The sequence below is a fragment of the Ziziphus jujuba genome, chromosome 10, assembly GCF_031755915.1.
Source record: "Ziziphus jujuba cultivar Dongzao chromosome 10, ASM3175591v1".
NCBI lineage: Eukaryota > Viridiplantae > Streptophyta > Magnoliopsida > Rosales > Rhamnaceae > Ziziphus > Ziziphus jujuba.
In genome coordinates, this window is record NC_083388.1 from 3,873,505 (window position 1) to 3,899,508 (window position 26,004).

Consider the following 26,004-nt stretch of genomic DNA (forward strand, 5'->3'; position numbering starts at 1 on the left):
AATCTATCTAGAACACCTTGAAATACTATAAACTCTTCATTTTTTTTTTCCCCTTTTCATTTTTTATATCTAGATAATTATTTTCCAGTATGTGTGTTATTTTTTTTTTTTTGGGGAAAAAAGAAAGAAAAAAAAAAGAAACAACAGGAAAACAAAACAAAATAAAACAAATGCAAAAGTAAATAGAGAATAATAAAAAATAAAAAAATAAAAACCTGAATTATTAAAACGAAGACTAAGAAGCATACTGATAAAGCTTATAGAAGCACATAAACAAAAATTATAAATCACACAGCTATAGAGAAAATGAAGGGTTTTTTTTTCTTTTTGTATTTCTTTTAGTAAAAGAAATTTTCTATTAATTTTAGTTTTAAACTAGCTAAATATGAATAAGATACATATTTTCTTATATTTTATAGAATAAGATATATTTATATATTTTTATTAATTAATTTTGCAAATGATGATATTTACTATGCATTATTATATAGACTGCTTTAATCATATTTAACCATGGGTTTAAAGAATAATAATAAAAATCTTGTTAATTAATATGCCATACTTTTTTTCCATATATATATATATATATATATTCATCTAGTATTTATATATTTTTTAATTCTTTTATCTCTAAGTTTCGGGTCAATTAATTTTGGCAAAAATAATTTTTTTAGAAAAGTCTTTAAATGAATATATACATATATATATATATATATATAACCTGTTATATACTCATAATTATGGTATCCTTATGATTGTGGGAATCTATATGATCACACATCTTACACGTCTTTAAATCAATCCTAAAAGGGATGAGAATCACTTTTTATATATCTATTGTCTCGTGGTCTCTTAAAATTTCTCTTTGTATTTGTTGAGAAAAAAATAATTTAGTTTTTAAATTTAAAGCGCCCTATACAAAATTAAAAGAAGTATCTTTCTTTTTTTTATCTATTTATATATATACACGTCTCTTCCTTTAATTTAGAAAGACAAATATAGAAAAAATAATAATAAAAGCATTATATTAATCATCAAATATAAAATTATTACATAACAAAAATATAGTATTTAATTTTTTTTTTTTTTTTATATACCTTGAAGGGAAAAAGCATAAGTAAACCATTTAATTTATGTTTGGAAACACATTAAAACTCTCATCCAAGATAGTCCACTAAAATCTTCTAGTAATTTCACACGAATAAATCTTAACCTTAAAAAAAAATTAAAAAATAAAATAAATAAATAAATACCTTATGTAATATCATGTGTAAACCTTGAAATGCAGCATCACATTCTCACATTTCTAGAAGCAAAATCACTAATTAAACTCTTATAATAAATATTTATCAAGACAATTTATTTTTATGACTCTTTTTCTAATGAAAGATCTCTTATAGGATCATTTACCACTAACAAATATCTAAATTTATATTAAGATTATCCCAAATTTTATTAGAGGGGAGGGACCTATTATCAATTAAATCATTTAAGTTTTCAATTTTATCATTTTCATTTTGCATTTCATAATCCACATCAACATCTTCATTTTTATTATTTTCATTAAGTCTTAAATTTTTTCCACAATGTAGTTGATAGTCATTATTTAAATCGTCCATTAAATTTTCAACTACATAGTCTAAATTTGTGGTTCTTCAACAATGAATTTATCAAAAGCACCTTTTTGAGATTGTATAAACTTTTAAATTTTTCTTTTCATTTTTAATATCCAAATAGTTGTTTTTTAGGATGCATTTTAATTTTTGATAACAAAAAAGAAAAACACAATAAGAAAACAAAACAAAATAAAACAAGTACAAATGTAAATAGAGAAAATCAGAAAAATAAAACCTAAATTATGGTAAAATAAAGACAGAGAAGCACACTTGGAAAACTTAAAGAAGGAAATAAACGTAATTTTAAGTCATACAACTATAGAGAAGATGAAGGATTTTTTTGGTTTTTTTTTTTTTTTTTTTTTTGGGTATCTCTTTAAATAAGAGAAAATTCTCAAAAAGCTATTAATTTTAATCTTAGGTTGGTTAAATCTGAATAAAATATTTGTTTAGATCTGAATAAAATATTACTTTCCATAAAATAAGATATAAATATATTTTATTAATTGATCTTGCATAATAATGATATTTACTATGCATTATTATAAAAGTTGTCTTAATCATTTTCAGCTATATTTAATTGTTATATAGATTTCAAAAACAATAAAAAATTCTTATTAATTAATATGTTATTTTTATTTTTTATTTTTTAAAAAAAAATATATATATATATATATATATTCATCTAATATTTATATTTTTTTGAATCCTTTTATCTCCAAATTTTGTATTCATTAATTTTGACAAAAATAAATCTCTTCTTGAAAACTCTTCAAATAATATATATATATATATATATTACCTATTATATACCTATGGTAACGGTGCTCCATGATTATGAAGTCCTATATAATCGTACGTTTTGCACATCTTTAGAGCTAGCCTTGCCGACCAATATATAAAATGATCTCAATTCTTTTTTTTAAATATTATACATTTCCAATTTATTAATGTAGATGCACATAAAGAAAAATAAAAATAATTAATCAAGTTAGATTCAAATAAGTTAGATTCAAATAAGGTCTATTTTATTTTAATAAAGTCAAATTTAATCTTAATAACCATTAGATCTTATTAAGAATTAAAATTTAAAATTTTAAAAATAATTAACTATATATTTAATAACATACTAACATCTTATTTAGAAAAAATGAATTCTATTGAATTCGATAATTAATAAATATAATTAATTTTAAATTTTAACTTTTAATAAAATTTAAAAAAAAAAAAGCAAATCTCATATTAAATCTTATATTAAAAATCTTATTTTACCGTGGTTGTTAATTAATCTATTGCAAGGTTTATTGATAAAGTAAATATACATATTTCTTAGTTGCATTATGCATGTGCGATGGCAATGACTAATCAGTTGCTTAAAGCCCTCTAAGGAAAAAGTGAAAAAATAAAAATAAATTTGCTTTAAAGTGCATTTTTAGTTTAAAAAAAAAAGGCAAAATATATATTTATTACCGTGACACTGACCTTATGCATAACTAAAATTAAAACACATGCCAAAAATAAAAAGAAGAATAACCTTAAGTACAGAGGTAACATGCATATGTGTACGTTTCAATAAATAAATCTGTACTCTTTGTCATATATGGTTTGCATTTACATATACATAGAAAAATTTATTGGGAAAATAGTTATCCGAGTTTTATTTTACCATCTTTCATTCCATTTATTAATTTACAAAATTTACGAAAGGGATTCTGTTGCATTTTCTTTTTCTTTTTCTTTTTTTTGGGGGGGGGGGGGTGAATACGTTTGCATAATCTTTTAGGTTGCTAATTTTCTACAAAATAAAAGTTGGATTAATTCCAATTAATTTAATTGGCAAGAGTAAATATATATTTATATATTATAAGCATGGATGAAATCCAAAAATATTTTTTCTAGACTATCCGGTACTGAAAACAATTATACAAACCACCACTAATAGTTTTTAATATATAAATTGGGCAGCAGAGAGAGAAGATGGTTTTTTATTATATTATATATAATTGTTTTAAAAAAATGGCTCTAACTTTATTAGTCCACCTTTTTTTTCTAAATTCTTAGCGAAGACCTTGTTATCTCTGTCGAAGTCTTTGTTATGATATTTGTCTTACCAACAAGCGTTAATTAATGAAGAGCTACAATTAGTTTTTTTTTTTAAATATAGGGCATCAACAATTAGGATTTTATTACGTACTTTGGCTTCAAATTGCCTTTTAAATAAACAATTTATGTTTCGTGATGGTGATCTAACCAATCACCTATTGGAATAAGGATCTAAACAAAGGGAAAGGTACGATTTTGGTGTGGACCAAGCAATATACACGAACCCCAACCCTCCTAAAAATAAAATAAAGTAATCGTAATCTATATGCAATCATTTAATTTTTTTGGCCAATGTACAATCATTCACTTGCATATTCATATTCTTCAAAAAAGGGAAAAAAAAAGAAAAAACAAAAAAAAAAACATGTACATATAATGTCGGTGGTCGACACTTCTGACTTATGAGCAGTTAAAAAACTTTTTTATTTTTTTTATTTTTCTTTGTTGACTTTTTAATTATTCTTATAAATATAATCAAAATGCATGATATTTTTTACCGATCAATGTAATTAATTTATTAAATAAGATGGATTTAGTTCATTATAGGTTCGAGATATTAAAAATAAATTGAGGGAATTATTATAAATAATTAAAAAATATAAAGAACATGAATGGTCAAGAAATCAAATGAAAGGAGTAGAATATTAATATTAAAGATTTTTGTTTTTTTCGAAAGGAATATAATTAAATGAATATAAATGGATTTGGAAACTTGGACCATCTATAAATCTAACTAAAATGAATGCCAATGAAAATTTTAAAATTCAACAAACGTTTTTTTTCTTTTTTTTTTTTTGGGAAAGGTTACAAATTAGTATGTTGCTTTGTAACTGCTTATTAGTTAGTGCAAGATCCCATTAAATATTTTCTAGATGATTATTGCCCAAAAAAAAAAAACAAAAAAAATCTAGATGATAAATGTCACATGTTTATAAGATCACATGCTTATAACCTCTAAAAAATTACTTACCTAAAATAAAAAATATTTAATCATTTATATACTCTTTTGATATGTAAAATACATAGAAGAAAGTTGATTAATACGTATACAAAATATGTATATATATATATATATATGTCGTTATAGATGAGAAGACTATAATTTCCAAATAAAAGTCAACCAAAAATGTGTATGACTTCGTATAAAGAAATAAATTAATCCGAGGAAGGAGAAAAGGACGGAGAGAAATTAAAGAATACAAAGTGGTTTTGTTTTGTTTCGTTTCGTTGAAATTAATTGAAAAAATCACTCCGCCTATAAAGCCAGTCCTTAAGGTTTGGGAAGGTGTCTCTCTCCGTTATCTCTGCCACATAATGTTCTTCTTAATTTGGATGTAACCCCCCAAACTATTAACTTATTGCCTTTCAATTCACGAATTTTTTTTTTTTTTTATTTCTATCTATTTGTCCTTTTCCTCTTTTTTTGTGTACTTAAATTTCCAAATAACTTGCTGAAATCTTTGATTCCCATGCCCGCCCAGTTTTTTTGTATTCAATTTTCACTTTCTCAATCAACATTTGATTAAATTCCGCATATTACTCCACCTACCTTTTTCTGTTTCTTTCATATAGATTTTCAACGTCTTTGGAATTTATAAGCTTCATATAAGATTTCCTACCAAAAAGTTAAATCTTTTTTTTTTTTTCTTTTTCTTTCTTTCAGTTTTTTTCTTTGGTACAAAATCTTCTTTTTTCCAAACAGTCAAGCTCTGTAGAATCAGTTAGCGACAGTTATACGGTACGAAGTTGGTTTCATATCAAAATAATAAAAATAAATAAATGTCATTTTTTTTTTTCCTTTGTTGCAATGTTAGAAGAAAGTATGAAATAATCAATAAATCCTTTTTTTTATTTTTTTGACAATAATTCTGATTTAGAATCTTAATGTTCTCAATATATATATGTATATATTATCTAACATTTAAATAAAATAAATGTATTTAAAAATACTGAGAGCATGCTACTAAACCATCCTTACTATATATATATATATATATATATATCCCTTTGACACAATGTTAAAACAAAAACAAAAAACAAGTTAATAGTTAATAGTTAATAGTGAGGGTCTCATATACAACAAAATCTAAAACAAAGACCACTTTGACACAATGTTAAAACAAAAACCAAAAACAAAAGAAAAAATCAGAACGGAAATTAAAATACGGGTTTTTTTTTCTTGTAATGATCCAAAATAATTATTTTCTTGTATTGTTGTGGGAGGAATATAGATGTTATATACAGACAATATGGAGTATTACCGTTGAAAATGGATGATGTTGGAAGGAACAGAAATGGAATGGGCATAATTGGACCGTTACAAGCTCCATTTTGGGTTTGTTTGCAAATGTGAAAGGGACCCGATTATAAATAATGACAATGTTAGGGACCCAGGATAGGTAAATACTTGGATGCCGAGAGTAAACTAGGCACGAGTTAAGAGCTGGCCAAATCCAATGACCAAAGTACCCTTGTTTGATGCTAATGTGGTGGCTCCAATTATTCCAAGTACAGTGCAGAAATGGTTTTTTATTTTTTATTTTTCCAATTTTATATATATATATATATATATTTTCTATTATGTAATATATGACATGATTTTCCAGAAAACAAAAATACATTTATATATGTGTGACATGATTTCGGAAAATCATTGGCAATGAATTTATAATTATTTCAAACCAATAATTGGTGCCAGAGAAAAAAAATCATTACATTTTGATATATACTTCATAAATTTATTTCATTATGTCTATGTACCTTTTTCGAGAAAAAAAAATTTTACCTGAAGAATTTAAACGTCAAATATGAAAGGAAAATATGTAGTTATCGGTGATGAATTAAAAATCATGAAAGTAAATTTTGTATAATAAAAAAAAAACTAAATGGAAAAATCAGCATCCATTTTACATAATTGGAGCATTTAATTATTCTTAAAATGCTTTTTTGTTACAAATTAAGCAAGTTAGATGAGGAAAATCAACCATTGACATTATAGCCTATATTTAGCACCATCTAAAGAATAATAAAATGGTGGTATAAACTAGCATTTTTTATTTTTGCATAAGTCCACATATATTTTTAGATAAGAATTACGTACATTATTTATTTTGGATTTTTTTTTTTGACAATTGATTTATTTATTTATTTTCGATATTGGTAAGTTGGTTGATGGGAATAAAATATAGTATATAATCAAATATTATACATTATAGTTTAGTTAAGCGTGCTGAAAGCCTAGAGCCTTGTGTCAACTCACACGGCAAACTCGCTAATATGTTGTATACATTTTCAAGGTTAATTATAGCTTTAAATACAAGTATAAAATTGTTTAAAAAAATAAATAAATCAGACAATTTTCAATCCACTCGAAGGTCCCAAACAAAAAAGAACACTCCAGTCAAAAGTAATTTGGGATGCATTGAATGGTGTTTGAAACTTAAACCGATTAAAAATTATTAAAAGTGATAGAAATTGATTTGGTGAAAAACTCAAAATAAAAAAGTTAATTGAATTAAACTTTGTAAATATTTCATAAAGTTCTATACATTTGATGGTTTATTTAATTTCATTGTTTGTACTGTATTTGATTTTCCAAAAGTTTTCAATTTTTAAATGTAAACCGTGTCCATTTGGTACTTATATTCATCACCATTTTCCACATAGAATGTATTATATTAATAATACAACAAGTAGCTTACTTAGGAATTCACTATTCGAAAAAAATAATAATAATAGTAATTAAAGTACCATTAGAAGAAAGATTGACCAATTAACCCACAATTAGACATCCACGTGAAATGATACAAAGAAAATTGGGGCTTTTTTTTTTTTAATTTATCATAAAATCTAAATAAAGTCGTTAATCTACCTAGTTTAGTCACCATTTTGCTAATAAAATTGAATAAATTTTACAAAAACGTTTTTTTCAAAAATAATAATAACAATAATAATTAAAAAAAAAATTGAGCAAACCTTATCATTTTGATGAAATCTCTGCAAAATGCAAAAGAGAAGGTGATATCACGTTAGAAGATGAGGATAATGTGCCAAAAAGCCAAGACATGGTTAACCTACACACAGGGGTGGACACGGATTGGGTTGGTTCGGTTTTGGACCGAAATACAACCCAATCCATACATATCGATTTTTCTAATTTACAATCCAAACCAAACCATTGAGGTATTAAATCCAAACCAAACCAAACCATTTATGATCGGTTTGGTTTGGATTGGTTGATCGGTTTGAAACTTACTAATTTATAAATATATAATACAAATAAAAATTTTTCCAAATATAAAATATAAATAATAAATTATAATTATCCAAACATAAAATACAATTAGAATAATACAACATAGTCTACAATGGAAAATAAAAGAAGAAAATGTAGCAAATGATACACATCATGCACTTATTAAATAGCAAACATTAATGTCATCATCTCACTCCTATAAAATCAAATTAAAATTGTTAGAACAAATAATGTAAAATAATACATTCGTCAAAATTCATTCACTCAAAAATCAATGCATAATTCTTTTTTTTTTTTAACTTTAAAACTTTGGTAAATCATAAATCAATCAACGTTGACAGGTTCACTAATTTTAGTTGATTCTGTAAGCTCTACAAAGATCAAAACAATAAAATTAGCAATAAATTATATTTAAACATTTATATATATATATATATATAAGTAACAATTGTATACAATATATGTAGATATATATATGATGGGGATGTAAAAAAAATATATATATTATGGTGATGGTGATGGACTAGTGGTGGGCGGCAACAAAGGTAAATGTTTAGTTTAGCGTTACAACTTACAATTTGATTTAGGATTTGAGATATAGGGATATAAAAGAAAAAAAAAATATATATATATATATATATTAAAAATCAATATATAAAAATGGAAAAAAAAATTAAATACTAATATATAAAAATGAAAAAAATATTCTAAAATTAATATATAAAAATGAAAAAAATAAAAATATATAATTTTTTAGTTAAATAATATATTATTTGGATTGGATTGGATTGGATTGGATTTATATTTCCAATCCATAACCAATCCAATCCATACAATTTATAATATTTTGAACCCAATCCAATCCAATTGATGTAAAAATCCAATCCAAACCGTTAAAAATAGATTGGATTGGGCGGATTGAACGGGTTGGATTGGATTTTGCCCACCCCTACCTACACATCACCAACTCACAATTTTGAGTTTATACTCCCCTTACCTGTGGAACCTACCTACCCTTCGAAAAAGCTCACGTTTTGCTTTCCTAATTTACATGATCACAAAATAAAAACTTTATTAATTGGTCTTTTTTCCCCAAAATAAAAAATAAAAAAAGGAAAATAAAATATTAATTTTTTTCTTTTTGGGTAAATTAAGGTTAAAAAAAAAAAAAAAGGGAACGAAAGAAAAACAAATTTTAGGAGAAAAGGAAGTATCAGAGAATTTTCCTTTAGTAATATACAGGGAATTTTCCTTTAGTAATATATATATGTAATATATATAATATATATTTGTTTTATTTTTTTTATAAGAAAGACCTAGAAATGGTGTATGTGTTTCTTGTACACAAAGTCATAGTTTGTTTTTTTTTTTTTCCCCTCAAAAAAATGGTAATAATAATAGTATGATTGATTTTGATATAATATTTATATATTGATTTATAGAGTAGGCAGTGGCATGAAGCTTCTTTGAATACTTTTATGAGCTTTCCTTTTCAGAACAAGTCACGACACTCTACCTTACAACCGACGATGTATATATAAAAACCATGCTTTTTATTAATTGTTTCACTTTGGATTCCTTTTCTTTTTCCTCCCACATCTCTTTTCCTTTACTTTTAAATTTTTTGGCTCTTTATATATATGGCTTTGTCATATAATTGAAACAAATTTTGAATAATATTTGCTATTCGAATAAAGGATGTATTCACGGGATCTTTAACTAGTCAAAGTAATTAACTTCCCTTCCATTAATTGAATGTAATTTGCATCATGAAAAAGAACCACTAACACATATATACATACATATTTGTTGTGTATGTATGTTAGTATGCATGTATGCATATATACATAAGTGCTTGATGATGCATGTCGTGGGTCTACAAATTAAGTATGACACATGCATGGATTACATTTAGATACTCATGGTCATGGTAATTAAATTAAATGGAAGAAATTGAAAGAAAACCAATTTAGTAGAAAAAGTGAAAAAAAGACAAAAAGAAATTGTTGATTAGATATGAAGGAAAAGATAAGAAAAAAAGACCAAGTAAAAACTATATTAATTTGTAGTGTTTATATATTAGGTAGTCTGTATATATTTTTCCCACGTGCTTTTTGGACGTTTGAAGCAATTGTCGGCTATACTTATTGTTCTTAGCTGCATAGTTAGGTGAATTGTCTTTCATCGTCTTGCCAAATTCCATGCAGTATATATATAATATATATATATATATATAATTGCCGAACCACAAATGAAAATGTCTTTTTTTTTTAATTTATTGAAATATAAATTAAATAATTCCCATGTAAACTGCCAAATATATGAGAAAGAAAACTTGATTAGGTAGTGCCTTGATGTTTTTTTCAAGCTCTGAAAACTTTATGGACCAAAATTGAATTTGGCCGAAGAACGATTAGCACCTAATTAAAAGATCCTAATCGATTAGTCTATTTTGTAAATGGTCAATGGCCGATAGATAAATGCTAAATCGTATTTAAATCCAAACATTATTTGATTTTATATGTTGAATTAATCAATAATTTTAAAAATAATAATAATTCAGAACTTATCAGAGAAAATTATTCGGTCCCACCAACTGATCATCGAGGGTGTTAACCTGTTCTTATCTAGTGGTAATCAGCAAAATTAGTTTATACATGGAATTAGGCTTGGGAAGTTGATATATTCAAAACCTAATACTAAGGTTTTAAGGATTTTGATATTATGTAGCCATTTTATATAATTTAGAAGTCATCACTTGTCCAAATCTACTGGCTAGATTCCATTGATTCGTTCCCAAAGTCAAGCACTTACGTCAACCGAGCTAAACAAAAATGGAAAATGGAAGCACAAGAGTTGTAAGTTGGAATGAACCCTGTACAGAAAAAATAAATGAATAAATAATTGAAAACAATTTAAGGTTTTTTAGAATATATAAATGTTATTCCACTGAAGTTGTTTGTTAAAGTATGTAAAATTAAGGTTAATTCACCATCTAAAATATATATAGATATTTTTCAAAAAAATTATTGTATTTAGCAGGATATCATAGTCATAAAAGTTTAAATTTTTACATGCTCAGTCTCCTAAAAAACCCACTAATTATTCAGTGTTTAAAGCTGCATCAAATAGCAGTATAAATATCTAAATAATTTTATCTAAAAAGTGAAAAATTCATTTAAATTTTTCAATTTTGTTTTAATTACAGTTAAATTTTTATTTCTGAAAAATCATACTCAAAATTCATTAGTAAGTTTTTTCAATTAATTTTTATAATTAAAAATTATAAAAATAATTATAACTAAATTGAAAAAGCTGAAATGAAATTTACCTAAAAATATATATATATATATATATATAAAAGAGAGAATAAATAGTAGCCTGATGGACATAGGACTAGACCTAACAAAAGTCATCTCTAATAGTATGCAAATTGTGTGTGTATATTCTAATTGTAAATATATATTTGTATAATTTCTTTTAGATGCAAACTAGCAAGCCCAAAAGAAAATTCTAATTTCCAACAACTTCTTTCAACTCAAGATTCTCAACACTCCATGTTTTTCCTTATGATTTGTTTTATACTGTTGATGAAGCTTGTTATTTTTAATTTTATAATTTGTTTGAAAATTTCTTTCTTCTTCTCGTTGTTAATATAATATAGTCAATAAATTTATGTCATGATTGCATTTGCATAATGGATAAAATCATTTGAATAAGCATGTACAAACTTTTGAGGCAATCTTACTCAAGATTTGCCTAGAGACAAGAAGTCACAATTCTCTAGTGCATATATAGATGCATATAAAATTCATTTGCCTTCTTTTTTCAACAATACACACATATATATATATATATATATACACACACACACACATATAGATATGCCACTATTTTTTTCTTTGTTGTTTCCTCCTCCTCCTTTTTTATTTTTTCAAAATTTTTTTCTTTTCTTTGGGGCATCTTTTGGATCATTCAAGGTCCTTTTTCCTTCACTTTTATTTATTCCCCACATTTTCTGAACTTGTATGTTTTAATAGTGCTTTCTCTTTATCACGAGAGACATGGAAAATTAGGCTTTTAAAAATCCTTCTTTATCCCCAAATCGTCCTTTGATGTAGCCACAAAGGGTACGAAGAATCCACCATTATCCTTTTTTTTTTATGTTTCATTTCTACTTCAGGTCTCTTTATTTCTTGACTGCTTTTGATAGCCTTCTCTCTATAGCCCAACTTTTCTTTTCTTTTTCTTCAATCTGTTAATTGGAAATTAATTTCCTCCCATTTTGATTGATTAGCAGCCAATTTTGCTTTTTCTTTGTTTCCACGTAAAGCAGATGCTTCCATACACCATAATCCAAGCAAAAGCACTTTCATTAATTTTAATTTCCACTACCATCACAAATATATATCTTTTTGTCCATGATTCATGCTAAATTGGGTTGGCGCCAAAGTCCAACTATGTCCAAAATATCTCTTTGAGCCCAGTAAACAATATCCTACCTATGGATCTGCATTTCCAATGTTCCCACTACAGAAAGTTTCTCTGTTTTCTTAATATCTAGATTAAATATAGGTTCTGTTGGTCATTTTCATTCAAAAAGAAAAAAAAGTTATTAAACGTTTATTGCATTATGATATTGAATAAATCATTTCCTATTTCCCTACTATTTAATTTTGCCTTCTTTTTCAACCTTTTGTTTTCTTCGTGGGTAACCAAAAGGGAAATTTTGAATTCCGAAGGACTCAATAGTAGAGCACCTAATAATGGCCTATAAGCTATGGGCATCAACATCTAGAGGGTTACTACTAATTCTATCCCATTTGTTGTCTCAGGCTAAACATCACATTATCAACACGTTTAGATGGAATATGTCCCATGTTTTTACAAGTTATGTCAAATAGACAACAAAGAGCGGCTTTCTTTTCTTTCTTTCTTTCTTTCTTTCTTTTTTGGTAACTTTTGTACCATGTGGTGCAGAAATTTTCAATAAACCATGCCAAAATACTTTATGGATGTGAATATATCTGTACACAGAAAAAAAGAAATCCAATAATTGAACCTCATTCACAAAAATTTGGACCTTTCAAATTACTCTGAAATTTTTTCAAGAACAGGCTTTCTACAGCAATATTTTGAGTCCTTGATCCTAACGATTGAACAAAGTAAATAAGTGATTAATCATGATTTGCTTTGAGATAGGCAAATGCTGAAGCATAATATTATTTCTTATATTATTATTATTATTATTCAAGTAATAAAATTATAAATTAAATAATTTTTACTCAAAATTTGATGGTTTTTTTAATTAAAAAAATGAATCTAGGAGACTAGGACTAACCTTTTTTTTTTAATAAAAAATATATAGATATATATAATCCTGGTTAATTTTCCTTTAAAAAAAAATAAATAAATAAAAAAAACCATAAGCATACTTCGTTATAGCACCTGTTCTCCCCACCCCTTCAGTGTTTTCCCGCCATTCAATGTCGGCGCTCTGTGAAGCTTCTTCGAGATTTTCCGGGCATTCGCTGTCGGCGATTCGCCACGCCTGCAAGGTGGTCTTTTCGCCATTTTCAACCTTGCAAAGGAACAACTGCTGCAGCGAGAGTTCAACAGTAGGGCATTGAAGTCCCACTGTTAATCATGTAATTCCCTTGTCTCCTTTTCTAGTTTTGAGTTCAGTTCATTCAATTTTGAATGTAATTTTCATATTGTTGAAATGGGTTAATGGAAATTTCATTTTTTTTTCTTTCTTTTTTTTTTTTGGGGTCTAATAGATAATTTGGATTGTTTTACTTTTATTAATAGTTGTTATCCTTTTTTTTTTTTTTTTTTTTTTTTTTTTTTTTTTTTCCCTTTTTGCTACGTTATTTGGTTTTTCTCAAAGGTTAGAAATTTTGATATCTGCTTGTCCGGGAGCAAAAGTTTTGCTCGATTAGAACCATCTTCTGATCGTGCAAGAAACTGTGAAATCTGGAATGGAGCAGAGAAAAAGTTTGAACGGGTCAGCCAAGTTAGAGCAATGAGGCCTGGGATGGTTCTATTGAAACATTATATCACCTACGATGAGCAGGTACTTGTAGACCTCGTTGTTACATATATTTTGGCTAATAATAATCTGGGTTTAACAATTGTATACTATACTATGCATTGAGTATTTTATAGGCAAGATGTGAAATTGATCACAATAAGGTTGCTTTCTTTTTCACTTTGAGAAATTGGCATTATCAGTTGAACATTATTGGCTCTTAATTGGTAACCATAACCATTATGTTATAGGACGTGGCAATTGCTACTAAACCTTGTGTAAATTGTAATCCCTAAGGTTTTCTTTTGGTTGTTTAATGTTACAGGTTGGAATCATAAGGAGTTGTCAGAAGCTTGGTCTTGGCCCTGGTGGATTTTATCAACTGGGAAATCATGGTCACTACATCATGGCTCTTGGCTTGACTTGGGATCCTAAAAGACGAATGTATGAACTGTGGCGAACGGTTGATGGTACTAAGACACATGATATTCCTGAGGATTACAGTTTATTGGTTAAAAGATCAATCCAAGATGCTCATGCTCATCTTAAGAAGGATCTAAAAGGAACCAATCTGGAAGTGGAAGACGTACTTCCTTCAATGTCTCCAACTGTATGCATCGTCAACTTTTACACTACGCTTGCAACACTCGCTCTTCATCAGGTCTTTTACCCAACTGCACTGCTTGATACATCGATGGTTAATTTTGTTGATTAGAATCTAGTAAATCATGTGCTTTTTGGTGCCTAAAAGTTGAGTTAACTTGTTTAGGATCGATCTGAAAGTAAAGGGAGTCTCCAGAATGGATTACTTATTGTCTCCTTTTCTCTTGGTGACTCTGCAGAATTCATCTCTGTGGATGTGCACAAGGTAAAGAAAGTTATATTGGAATCAGGGGATGCGTTGATGTTCGGTGGTAAATCAAGACATATACATCATGGTGTAAGTTCCATAATACCAAATTCTGCTCCTAAACAATTTTTAGAAGAATCTAGGCTTCGTCCAGGTCGTCTCAACTTAACCTTCAGGGAATTTCAGAAACTCTTCAACGTTTAGGACTTTTTAAAAATCTTTTTTGTTTTTTTTTTTTTTGTTTCCAGGGCTTTTAGTTTGTTTGTGATTACACTTGCCTAATATGTTGATGCTAATTTTCTACATTAGCATGGGGCAGAGAGCAATTATATGCTCTTTGCAGATGGAAGAAAAAACAAAAGGATAGATTTTTTTATTGCACTTGATTAAGTGAGGTTTATCCATAAATAGTTGATTTCCATTTGATTATAAGAAGACCAAATGGCTAACACATGAATCAAAGGCAAGCCCTGACAAGTTGAGAACCAGAAAAAAGCTAATTCCCATTCATGTACTTGTATGCTTATGAGGCAAGTAAAAATTATTTAACTATAATTTTATAACTTAAGAAAAGAATAAAAATGAACCTGAATAACAAATGTCAAATAGATAACAAAGAGATTTTTTTTTTTTTTTTCTCTGTTATATACTTTTTGAATAATATTATTTGTCACCAGTGATGACTATCACCATCCTACGTGGCAGTGGATCCATGTATATAAATGGATAAAAAAAGTTTACATAGTAGTGGGTTCCATGTATATATAAAAAGCTATTTTAACATCAAATCCACCGCCATATAGGATGGTGATACTTACCACCGGTGACATATAGCAATGCTCATACTTTTTTCCCTGCCATGTGGTGCAGAGATCTTGAATTAAAAAAAAAAAAAAAATGCCAAATACATTATGAACCAGAGTAAATCTCTTCACAGAATGTCATCTTAGATTATAGAACAAAAGAAAAGCAACTGAACCTCATTTACAAAATTTGGACTTTTTAATTACACGAAAATTTTTCATGAACAAGCTTCTTCAGCAGTGTTGAGTCCTTGATCCAAACGATCGATTAAAGTTACTAAGTAATCATGATTTACCTTGACTACTTGCTATTACCTTTGTTTGATCGAGATGAGCTGCATCCCATATCTTCACACCAGAAGGAGAACCTGAACTCTCATTTTTGGTAGTTAATGAGACATTCGAGATCCCATATTTTTGGCTATGAAGTCTAAGGTTGTTTCGAACAAAAACTAGATCTTCCACTCTCTCCACTCCCAATCTGTTGGTGGTTTCTCGACATGAAAAGCCACTATCTTGCCAGATTTCTTGACACATTGCAACACTTGAAACCTGACTCAAAACTTTTATAGCTAATGTCTGTAAGTGTGGTATTTCAAAACCAAAGTTTTCCCACCATGCAACTGGATCCATTTTATCTCTACAATCCACAGCATCTTCATCACCTAAGGAGCCATCTAATCGCCAGAAAGAGCTAAGCTGCTCCCTAAGATATCGTCTAGCTGTTATTTCACTCTCATACCTTTCCAAGGTGGCCTTCCAACCCCGCATTACTATTTTATCCTTGTTTTGACCTCTACCTAAATATCTAGGGTTCAATATGTAACCAGCAGCATGGAGTGGAGAAAATAACACATCCCATCTGTTCTCTATAAGTTCTTCCAATTGAGTCAATACATTTCCGTCAATACCTTTACTCTTGACAGTTTCTAGAGCCTGAACCCGCCAATTACAAATATCACCCATAACAAATTTGTCAACATTAAATGTACCAAGCAATCTTACAAATGGCTCAAATATCTGCGACACCAAATGAGCACTGCTCCAGAAGTCATCTCCCAAAATGACAGCTTCAACACTTGCCATGTCATCTGGAATACTAAGTTTCCATTGTTTCCACTCTTCACTAACAACAACCTCTTGAAGCAGTTGCTTTACATCGGAAATCCTTTGAACAATGCAAAAGGAAGGTGCAAACTTCAAAGCAAGAATATCAGAGCTATCTTTTAAATTTTGAGGGAACATGCATGGGGAAAAGTGCTGATACATAAGGATGCATTCTTCAATTTCCTTAGCACACAAGACAACAGATTTTGTCCAATCCAATTGAGCTATTTCTTCCATCAACATACGGATGGCATCTGAAGTGCAGGGAGACCAAAATATATGAGGAAACTTTGACGACACGAGGGAATCGGATAACTTAATTGAATCATCCAGATGTGAGATTATTTGAAGCACATTTTCAGGTCCAATTTCCATAATTGCATCACAAAGAACACCCATTAACAAATTGAGTGCCCCATCAATATCATCTATGTCTACTGCTTTCAAAAACACAAGTCCTCTTGGACTAGAAATAAAGATATCAATATGGAAACAGCCAAGCATGGTTTCTAAGTGGCCAACACAGAGTAGTGTACATCCTGTTTGAGGCCAAGATTCCCTAACTAGAGCCACAGATTTCTCAATCCTGCTTTTCTCTTTACTTAGATAGGAATTAGATAGCTCATCTACCGACAAGGGTTCATAACCAGGACCATAAGCAGCAATTGCTTTGGCCATTTCACGAAAGTAAGGAGAGTTGACAACATTGACATTCAGTCCATCGGCATAAAAAAATCTAGCCACTATATCATCTACTTCTTCTTTGGAGAAACAGGTAACACTTGGCCGTGAAGTACGAATGCGCTTGCCAGGTTTCCCAGTTCCAGAAGTTCTTTTCTTTTTCCGAGCCACACGCTCTTCTTCTAGAATTTGAAATGCTTCTCTTAAAGTCCTGTCTATTGCTGGACAGCTTTTTACCCCAACACCAGTGAACCCAAGTAGGTGGGCTCTAACACGTGAATAAGAACCATTATACCGTTGATTACAGTGATTGCATTTCCATCTTTTTGTGCCACTTCCTTTGTCAAATCCACCAAACACACTAACATGCTTCCATCCCCACTTGTCAGATTCTGATGGCATACTTCAAACTCGAGAACTGCATTTCCACCAAAAACAGAAAACAAAGTAACAAACGAATCTCTGAAAACACGTTTATTTTAGTCAGCACCAGGAGAAGCAGAACAAGCATGTAAAAGCTCTCGAATTATCCTATCCTTCTTTCAAATATAATAATCAGAACTACAATAATAAAAACTAAGATATGCTCCACATACAGAGGTGACAAGCAACCAAATTAAACATAAGACAAGATTATAGCACCCTTAAGTTTAAATGAAACAACCGATTCAACATGATTCTCCAAAACTTGCTACACTGTATAACAAGCCAAAAGGGTGTGCACAACTCATTCCCCTGTATACAAATTCGTTGGCCTAAAATAAAAAAATAAAAAAAGGAACAGTTCCATGAGGTTCAAATTTTCTTTATCAAAAACTAAATAGAGAAAGAAAACAGATTTGTTTCTCTTGATTTTTATTTGTTGTTTGCTGATATGAACATGGTACCACCAAAAAAAAAAAAAAACAAAAAAAAAACAAAAAAAGCCATTTTTTCCCTGCAATATTTGTAATGTGAATTATGAGATCATGCTTATAAGAATCATCACATAAAGTTACAGCATTTTTGTTTCTGCTAAACTCCAATACTTATTCCCAATTTACACTAAACGTAATTAAAACAAAATCAGAATTCAGGAGGATATACTTCCATAAAGAAAACCACATATATATTCTATATGATATAATTCAGAGATATTTTATTGAAATAATAAGAAAAGGGAGATTTAAATATATATACCTGGATATGAAACATAAAAAGAGTACAAGTGTGGTTTTTTTTGCTGTTGATTCGAATCATCGAAACCTTGCGTTTCTTTTTTTAGGGTTTCTGGTTTCTGAGAATGTCTCCTGATGAAACTTGAAACTCCCACTCTTTTAGTTTTCTTTTTGGGCCCATTCATCATTCCAGGCCCATCCGTTTCGTGGACTTAGCGTTTCTTTCTTTCTTCTTTTTTTTTTTTTATTATTATTATTTTTTTTCTCTTTAATATTTTACGTTAATTATGTTTCATTTATTTAATTAATCCCAAAGAAAATAATAGAAATGTGAAGAGTCTTCTTTAAGAAACAGCTTTTTAAGGAGAAATATAATTGTTTTTACTTTATATTATTTTATTTTATTTTTTTCATTTAGAGTACCTTTTCTATTTACTCGTCTCTCTTATAACAAAAATACTGTTTTCTGTTCTTTATATGTATATATATATATATATATATAAAGATAGATCTGTTTTCTTATAGAGCATGTTTGGCTATAATATATAAAAACAGTTTTTTATTTCTTATTTTTGAGCCAGAAAGTTTTCTATTTTTTTAAGAATAGGAAAATTACATTTTTAAAAGCAGAGGATAGAAAAATTACCTTTTCTATTGTTTTTATGAGAATAATTATTGCTAGAAGAAAAAAATTGTAAAAGCAGAGGAAAGACCAAAATGATGTTTGGTAAAAAGCTTCATTAGCATGACACTCCCAACTGTTTGATGTGTAATTGAAAATTTATACAGGTAAACAATCAAGTAGAAATGACTCTGGCTTTTTTAATTTTACTTTACTTTCATTATAACCTATTTAAAATTTCTTAGGCAACAAAATATTACACCACAAAACTTGGTCAAGACCAAAATAATGAAAATTGAAACTTAAAATTATTTAATCCATGTAATATCACCATAAACTACATTAGATGAAACGATACTTGTATGCTTAATGGTCACTTTATAAGATTGTTTCTCATATTTTGTATCAAAAACTAATTTTCTTGGTAACACAGTAACACTTCAACTTCGAAATAAGGTGGTGATGTTATAAAAACTTTCGCCAATATAGATAATTATGCGTTTTTCAGAACTTCTTAACCATCATTGAAGAGTAATAATTAATAAAAATATTAAAAAAAAATCAATGAAGATGTATTATTGTAAAAAAAACAATAAAAATTAAATGATTGAGATCCTCATATTCGAATTTTATAAGTTTCTAATTTCATAAGTAACGAAAAATTAATCTTATTTCAAGATCCAACGAACATAATAAATCAACATAATCTTGTATGGTTGTATCCTAAATTAAACTTGGATCAAAGTCTATTTGAATCAATCATAAATTAACCTGGATCAAGTGCTCTGCTATTTGATACAAAATTAATTTCCAACAGCTAACTATTGAGGACAAAAGTTCCGTGTCCTAACATGTCACTAGTTGAGTTCTTACCCTGTATCAGCCGCTTTTTTTTTCTTTTTCCAACTGGCTATTGAAATATCAAACTCCTATAAGCTTGTTATTACACACGGAGGAGTTGAAATTCTCTCCTGCATAGCATATTCCTTTCCATTTTTTGTTGTTATATCAGTGTTCATACTAGTATCTTTGAAACTTGTGTTTATACTATTTGGTACAAAATTTCCAACAGCTAGCTATGGAGGAAAAAGGAGTTCCGTGTCCTAAGATGTCACTCGTTGAGTTCTTACACTGTATCAGCCCTGTTTTTTTCTTTTTCCACATGGCCATTGAAATATCTGACTTCCGTAAGCTTGTTATTGGACAAAGAGCAGTTGAAATTATCTCCTCCATAAAGTATTCCTATCCATTTTTCTTTTTTTTTTTTTTTTTTTTTTTTGGGTTTTGTCGGTGTACTTGCCAGTATCTTTGAAACTTGGGCCTCTAGTCAAACTCCACTGTAAGTAAAACCAATTATAACATCTTTATGTATCAATAGGAAAAATATAGATAAATGATCACCATTTGTATATCAAACCACAATTTAAATTATAATATTTTTATAAGTCTATATATATATATATATAAATATATAATATAAAGAACTTTTGGTATTATTTGACCACATGCAGATAAATAAGGAATTCAAACCAAGCGTCACCATCATACAGGTGTCAATTTCAGTCACTAAATAAATGCACGAAATACAAAATTTCGTAATTGCAACTAATAATATAATAAATATCTTCTTACTCAACCGAAAAAATACTCATTAATATCTTCACATATATGACGAAGCAGCATGGCCCAGTGGTAAGGCACTGCTACTGGCGCCTAAGAGGCGCGAGTTCGAGTCATCCTGGGGTGGGGGGGGTTAGGGGCGCCAAATATCAGGCGCAGTGATACCAAAATTTCAAAAAAAAAAAATCTTCATATATATATATATATATATATACACCAAGTTGACTGTTAGCTTGACACATGGTCTCACATGATGAATTTATAGTTTGAATTGTGATGAAAAAAAATAAAAAATAAAAATAAATAGTCAAAGAAAGTGGCCACATAACCATCACCTTTTTATCATCAAGAAAAAAAAAAAAAAAAGAAAAAAAAATCATCTTATTGTTTACTCCCATCTGGCTTTTGTTATTTTTTTTCCCTTGTCCATCTTCCATTCCACAGAAAGAGAAAAGAATAAAGAGAAATGGGGACTCTGCAGCAACCAGTCTCAGCAGCACAAGCTTATGAAAGAGAAGCTGCAAAAGAAGAAGCCCATAATCATCATCAAGATGCTGGAGCTCTTTTTGTTCTGAAATCAAAAGGTAATCCAGTTTCTCTTTTCTCCTTTCTCTAATTTATCTTTGATCTTTCTCTTTGATGATTGTGGAATTGTGATAATTATAAATGATAAATAATGGGAATGGAATGGAAATGAATATTAATTTCAGGATCATGGGTGCACTGTGGATATCACTTAACAACATCAATAGTAGCACCACCTCTGCTGAGTCTGCCTTATGCTTTCACCTTCCTTGGATGGACTGCTGGAATTTTGTGTTTGGTTATCGGGGCTCTTGTCACTTTTTATTCATACAATTTGATTTCTTTGGTTCTTGAACATCATGCTGAATTGGGTCATCGTCATCTCCGTTTCAGAGACATGGCTAATGATATTTTAGGTACTTCTTTTATTTCCTTCAATTTATTTATTTTTTTATTTCCTTCAATTATATCAATCCATTCATTTTCTTTTCATTGATTTCTATCCCCCTTTAATCAATTCTAACAAAGTTTTAAAAAAAAAAAAAATGCTAGAGCCATACGAATACGAATAAGGTCTAATGACAAAACTATGCTAAATTAAAATTTAAAAAGAAAAAATCGAATTATCTACTCTAATACTTAAAAAATAATATTTACAAAAAATGTATGTGATATGGTTTTGTTGTCCTCTCTTATCAATTTCTCTTTTCCATGATAAAAAAAATTAAAAAAAATGGAAAAACAAAATTACTATAATATAATCAGTTTGGACCATTCCACATTCATTTATATGAAACAGCTGCAGGCTTTGTCATATACATGTGCAGTCTGTATATTTATTATTAGATACAGAAATGTTATCGTGAATGGCTGATCAACAATTGTCCCACAAAAGGTGGACCATGTCGCCCACAATAGTAAAGTCCTTATTAAATGTATAAATAATAATATTTCCAGTTCTTTTCCACTAGTTTTGGTTAAGTTTCCAACTTTTATAGAAACCAGTGGTTTGTATAGTAGATGAGGAATAAAAAAATATCATTAGGTCAATTCCTAAATAATATAAAAATCGATTTTGACCAAATAAAATGGTGGTAAAAAGTGAAAACCATATCATCTAAATTTCCACTCGATCTTCATGTCAACATTGAGATGTGCATTTTTAACGTCTTATGGATGTGATGCGTATCAGGAAAGAAAACCAAGAGGCCAAATCAAAATTCTTCTTAGATAGGTTATAAACTAAGGCCTAAAGAAAATCCAACCTAGAGGCCAAATCAATTTTTTTCTTAGATAGGCTATGAACTAAAGCCTAAAGAAAATCCTTGGAAGAGATACAAATTAGATTTCAACATTTAATAAGAAAATAATTTTTTTGAAATATTTCTGAAGTAATATTTTTTTTTTTCTTTTTTGAGAGAGAGAAGTAATCATTTCTAAGTGGATATTGAAATGTCATTTTCTTTTGGGCCCCCCTAATAATTGGATGATTTGAACCTAAAACCTTACATATTGAAAAAATGGATATAGAACCTTACATATTGAAAAAGTGGATGTGGCCACTAACCGTCTCCAAGAACATGTTAAAAGATGATTAGTAAAAATATATAAGTGAATATATATATATTTTTTGGTGAATACATATAACTGAATATTTGACTGTCAGTGGTGAATTTCTGATAATTACCATCTATTTTGTTGCATATTTCACCACTATAGAAATTTCAATCTCCATAAAGAAATAATTTTATTTTATTTTATTTTATTTTTTTAAATAAGGTGTTAACTTCTAACAATTAACAAATGGTAAAAAACAGGGCCCAACTGGGGTCGTTATTTTGTTGGCCCAGCTCAGTTCATAGTCTGCTATGGTGCTGTGGTTGCTTGCACTCTTCTTGGAGGACAATGCATGAAGGTAATTCCATTAACCTTTATATCATTCAAATAATATATTGCATTATTTGCATAATTTTGTTATTTTAATTTGTGTATTTAGTATCAAGTGGTACTACGGCAGTTGGTAGATGATTCTTTCATTGCTAATAACACATTGTAAATTTAAATAGAAATAATTACAAATATTTGTAAATTAGAAAGTTTGTTGATATATGTTCTTTTTGCAGTCAATTTACTTGCTGTCAAACCCAAATGGAAGCATGAAGCTTTTTGAATTTGTAGTGATATTTGGATGCTTTATGCTGATTTTAGCACAAATCCCATCTTTTCACTCTCTGAGGCACATCAATTTGGTGTCCCTAGTGTTATGCCTAGCCTACAGTGCCTGTGCAACTGCTGCTTCTATTTATATTGGTAATATATCCCTATATATACTAAAACAAAATTTATTAAAAGTTTAATATCCAATACAAAGTTCATAAACCATGAATTTTATTTTATTTTTGTTAGGAAATTCATCCAAAGGGCCAAAGAAGGACTATTCTCTACAGGGTGATAATGAAAGTCGAATTTTTGGGATCTTCAACGCAATTGCTATCATTGCCACAACATACGGCAATGGTATCATTCCAGAAACTCAGGTCCTAAAATTTCTTCAATTTCTTTTCAGTCTTAGAACTTTATGTTAATGGATTCCATTACAAGAAAGCTCTTTTTCTAAGCCTTTTTTTTTTCTTTTTTCTTTTTTTTTTATTGGCTTCACAGGCAACGCTAGCACCTCCAGTGAAAGGAAAGATGTTCAAGGGTTTATGTGTCTGTTATATGGTAATTATGGTGACTTTTTTCAATGTTGCAATTTCTGGGTATTGGGCATTTGGGAACCAATCTGAGGGTCTCATTTATACCAATTTCCTAGAAGATGGCAAACCTTTGGTCCCAAAATGGTTCATTTTCATGATCAACATTTTCACCATACTTCAACTATCAGCTGTTGCTGTGGTGAGAAAACAGTTCTTTTTCTCCCTTATCTTTCTTTGTGTCTTTCTAAAAAGAAAACCACCGTTACTAAGTTGCATTGTTTTGTTGTAGGTTTATCTCCAGCCCACAAATGAAGTGCTAGAGAGAACATTTGCAGACCCATCAAGCAAAGAATTCTCTTCCCGAAATGTGATCCCCAGAGTGATAGCTCGGTCACTCTCTGTTGTCGTATCAACAACTATAGCGGCAATGCTTCCATTTTTTGGGGACATCAGTGCTGTCATTGGAGCATTTGGTTTCATGCCTCTTGATTTCATCTTGCCAATGGTATTCTTCAACGTAACATTTAAACCATCCAAGAGAAGTCTCATTTTCTGGTTAAATGTCATAATTTCTGTAGTTTTTTCAGCTCTAAGTATCATAGCAGCAATAGCAGCAATAAGACAGATCAGCCTTGACGCCAAAAATTATAGATTATTTGCAAACGTATGATTAGTTTTCGACCATCTCAGCTTATTTTGTTACTTTCTTTTTTTTTTTTTTTATTTAATTGATTGTTAGTATGGCTAACTTCTTATTTTAAGTGTGGAGTTCTTCTTAGTTAATTTTACATATATATGAATTGGTATGCAAAGTAATGGTTCTTTTTTATTATTATTTCAGGGGAAAAAAAAAGGTAATGGAGGTTTAATTATATATTATTTAACTTTTTTCTTGGGTTGTAAATAGGTTCCAATAGATTGTGGTCGATTCGGGATTGATTCGGTTTTAACTCATTGGAATTCGACTTCTCATTAAAATAAATCAATTTTGAACATTAAATTAAATTCCGAATGAAACTTGTAAGTAGTTCACAAATAGCTTAATTTGTTATTTGTACATGTTTATTAAAAAAAGAAATTGTTTTATTAATTTAAGGGGTAATTACACCTTGCTACCATCTAGTTTCAAAATGTGAAAAGGGGTGGATTTCTGTTTGATTTAATCGATTTTTTACATTTTTTATTTTTTATTATTATTTTTTATTTTTTGCAAACCGAACGAAACCATAGTGAAGAGTCAAACCAAATGGAACCTAACACAAATTAATGTTACATGCAGCGAATCTAACACAAGTTCAAACGAAACAAACAATACGACATGATTCTCCAAAACTTGCTAAACTATAAATAAAGCAAACCAAAAGCGTGTGCAAAACTCATTCCCCTGCATAGGAATTCAATGACCTAAAACAAAATAAATAAAAATCATCAAGCTCTCACACCATAATTATTTGGATTTTCAATCATCAGATCATACAATTGAAGAAAAAGAAGTTCAAAAAGATGTTTGGTGAAAAGCTTCATTGGCATGATGTTTGGTGAAAAGCTTCATTGGCATGACACTTCCAACCATAAGATGTGTGATTGAAATTTTTACAAGCAAACATATCAAATAGAAATGACTGGTTTTTATAATTTTAATTTACTTTCATTATAACCTATTAAAAAATATCTTCGTCAACAACTTATTACACCACAAAACTTATTAAACACAAGCAAAAATTTAGTACTTAAAATCATTTGATATTACAACTGGACTCCTCACTTTATGTTTGCCATTTTCTTCAATCCATGTAATCTCACCATAAACCACATTAGGTGAAATGTTACTTGTACACTTAATAGTCACTCTATAAGATTTTTCTCATATTTTGTTGCAAACATTAATATTCTTGGTAATACTTCAACTTCAGAACAAGGTGGTGATGTTACAAAAAC

The 26,004-nt window shown here is 28.8% G+C and overlaps 3 protein-coding genes across 4 annotated transcripts; 2 read left to right on the forward strand and 1 right to left on the reverse strand.

The window, feature by feature from the left end:
• The first annotated feature begins 13,016 nt into the window (after positions 1-13,016).
• On the forward strand, positions 13,017-15,284 carry LOC107410574 (uncharacterized). The gene is made up of 4 exons (XM_048468859.2): positions 13,017-13,592; positions 13,865-14,050; positions 14,331-14,666; positions 14,848-15,284. Exons 1-4 carry the CDS (start codon positions 13,461-13,463, stop codon positions 14,875-14,877), a joined length of 684 nt encoding a protein of 227 aa, XP_048324816.2. The 5' UTR covers positions 13,017-13,460; the 3' UTR covers positions 14,878-15,284.
• A 480-nt stretch (positions 15,285-15,764) lies between these two features.
• Positions 15,765-18,775, reverse strand: LOC107410585 (uncharacterized). Of its 2 annotated transcripts, none has more exons than XM_016018033.4 (2): positions 18,626-18,775; positions 15,765-17,864 (listed from the first exon to the last, which is right to left on the reverse strand). In XM_016018033.4, the coding sequence occupies exon 2, from the start codon at positions 17,846-17,848 to the stop codon at positions 15,944-15,946; it is 1,905 nt and encodes a 634-aa protein (XP_015873519.3). In that variant the 5' UTR covers positions 17,849-17,864; positions 18,626-18,775; the 3' UTR covers positions 15,765-15,943. The 2 variants fall into 2 exon arrangements, with proteins under 2 accessions (XP_015873519.3, XP_048325136.2); XM_048469179.2 differs by having other exon boundaries at positions 15,765-18,201; positions 18,626-18,733.
• Positions 18,776-21,151: 2,376 nt separating this feature from the next.
• On the forward strand, positions 21,152-24,901 carry LOC107410583 (GABA transporter 1). Its single transcript, XM_016018030.4, has 7 exons — positions 21,152-21,429; positions 21,556-21,786; positions 23,188-23,285; positions 23,494-23,680; positions 23,777-23,907; positions 24,032-24,265; positions 24,356-24,901. Exons 1-7 carry the CDS (start codon positions 21,312-21,314, stop codon positions 24,734-24,736), a joined length of 1,380 nt encoding a protein of 459 aa, XP_015873516.3. The 5' UTR covers positions 21,152-21,311; the 3' UTR covers positions 24,737-24,901.
• Positions 24,902-26,004: the final 1,103 nt, after the last annotated feature.

Bases quoted from the DNA above. Each gene is read 5' to 3' on its own strand.
- LOC107410585 (XM_016018033.4), bottom strand. From the start codon at position 17,848: ATGCCATCAGAATCTGACAAGTGGGGATGGAAGCATGTTAGTGTGTTT.
- LOC107410574 (XM_048468859.2), top strand. From the start codon at position 13,461: ATGTCGGCGCTCTGTGAAGCTTCTTCGAGATTTTCCGGGCATTCGCTG. The intron at 14,051-14,330 runs GTACTTGTAGAC...TTAATGTTACAG, and splicing joins ATATCACCTACGATGAGCAG to GTTGGAATCATAAGGAGTTG. The intron at 14,667-14,847 runs GTCTTTTACCCA...GTGACTCTGCAG, and splicing joins CAACACTCGCTCTTCATCAG to AATTCATCTCTGTGGATGTG.
- LOC107410583 (XM_016018030.4), top strand. From the start codon at position 21,312: ATGGGGACTCTGCAGCAACCAGTCTCAGCAGCACAAGCTTATGAAAGA. The intron at 23,286-23,493 runs GTAATTCCATTA...TTCTTTTTGCAG, and splicing joins TTGGAGGACAATGCATGAAG to TCAATTTACTTGCTGTCAAA. The intron at 23,681-23,776 runs GTAATATATCCC...TATTTTTGTTAG, and splicing joins TGCTGCTTCTATTTATATTG to GAAATTCATCCAAAGGGCCA.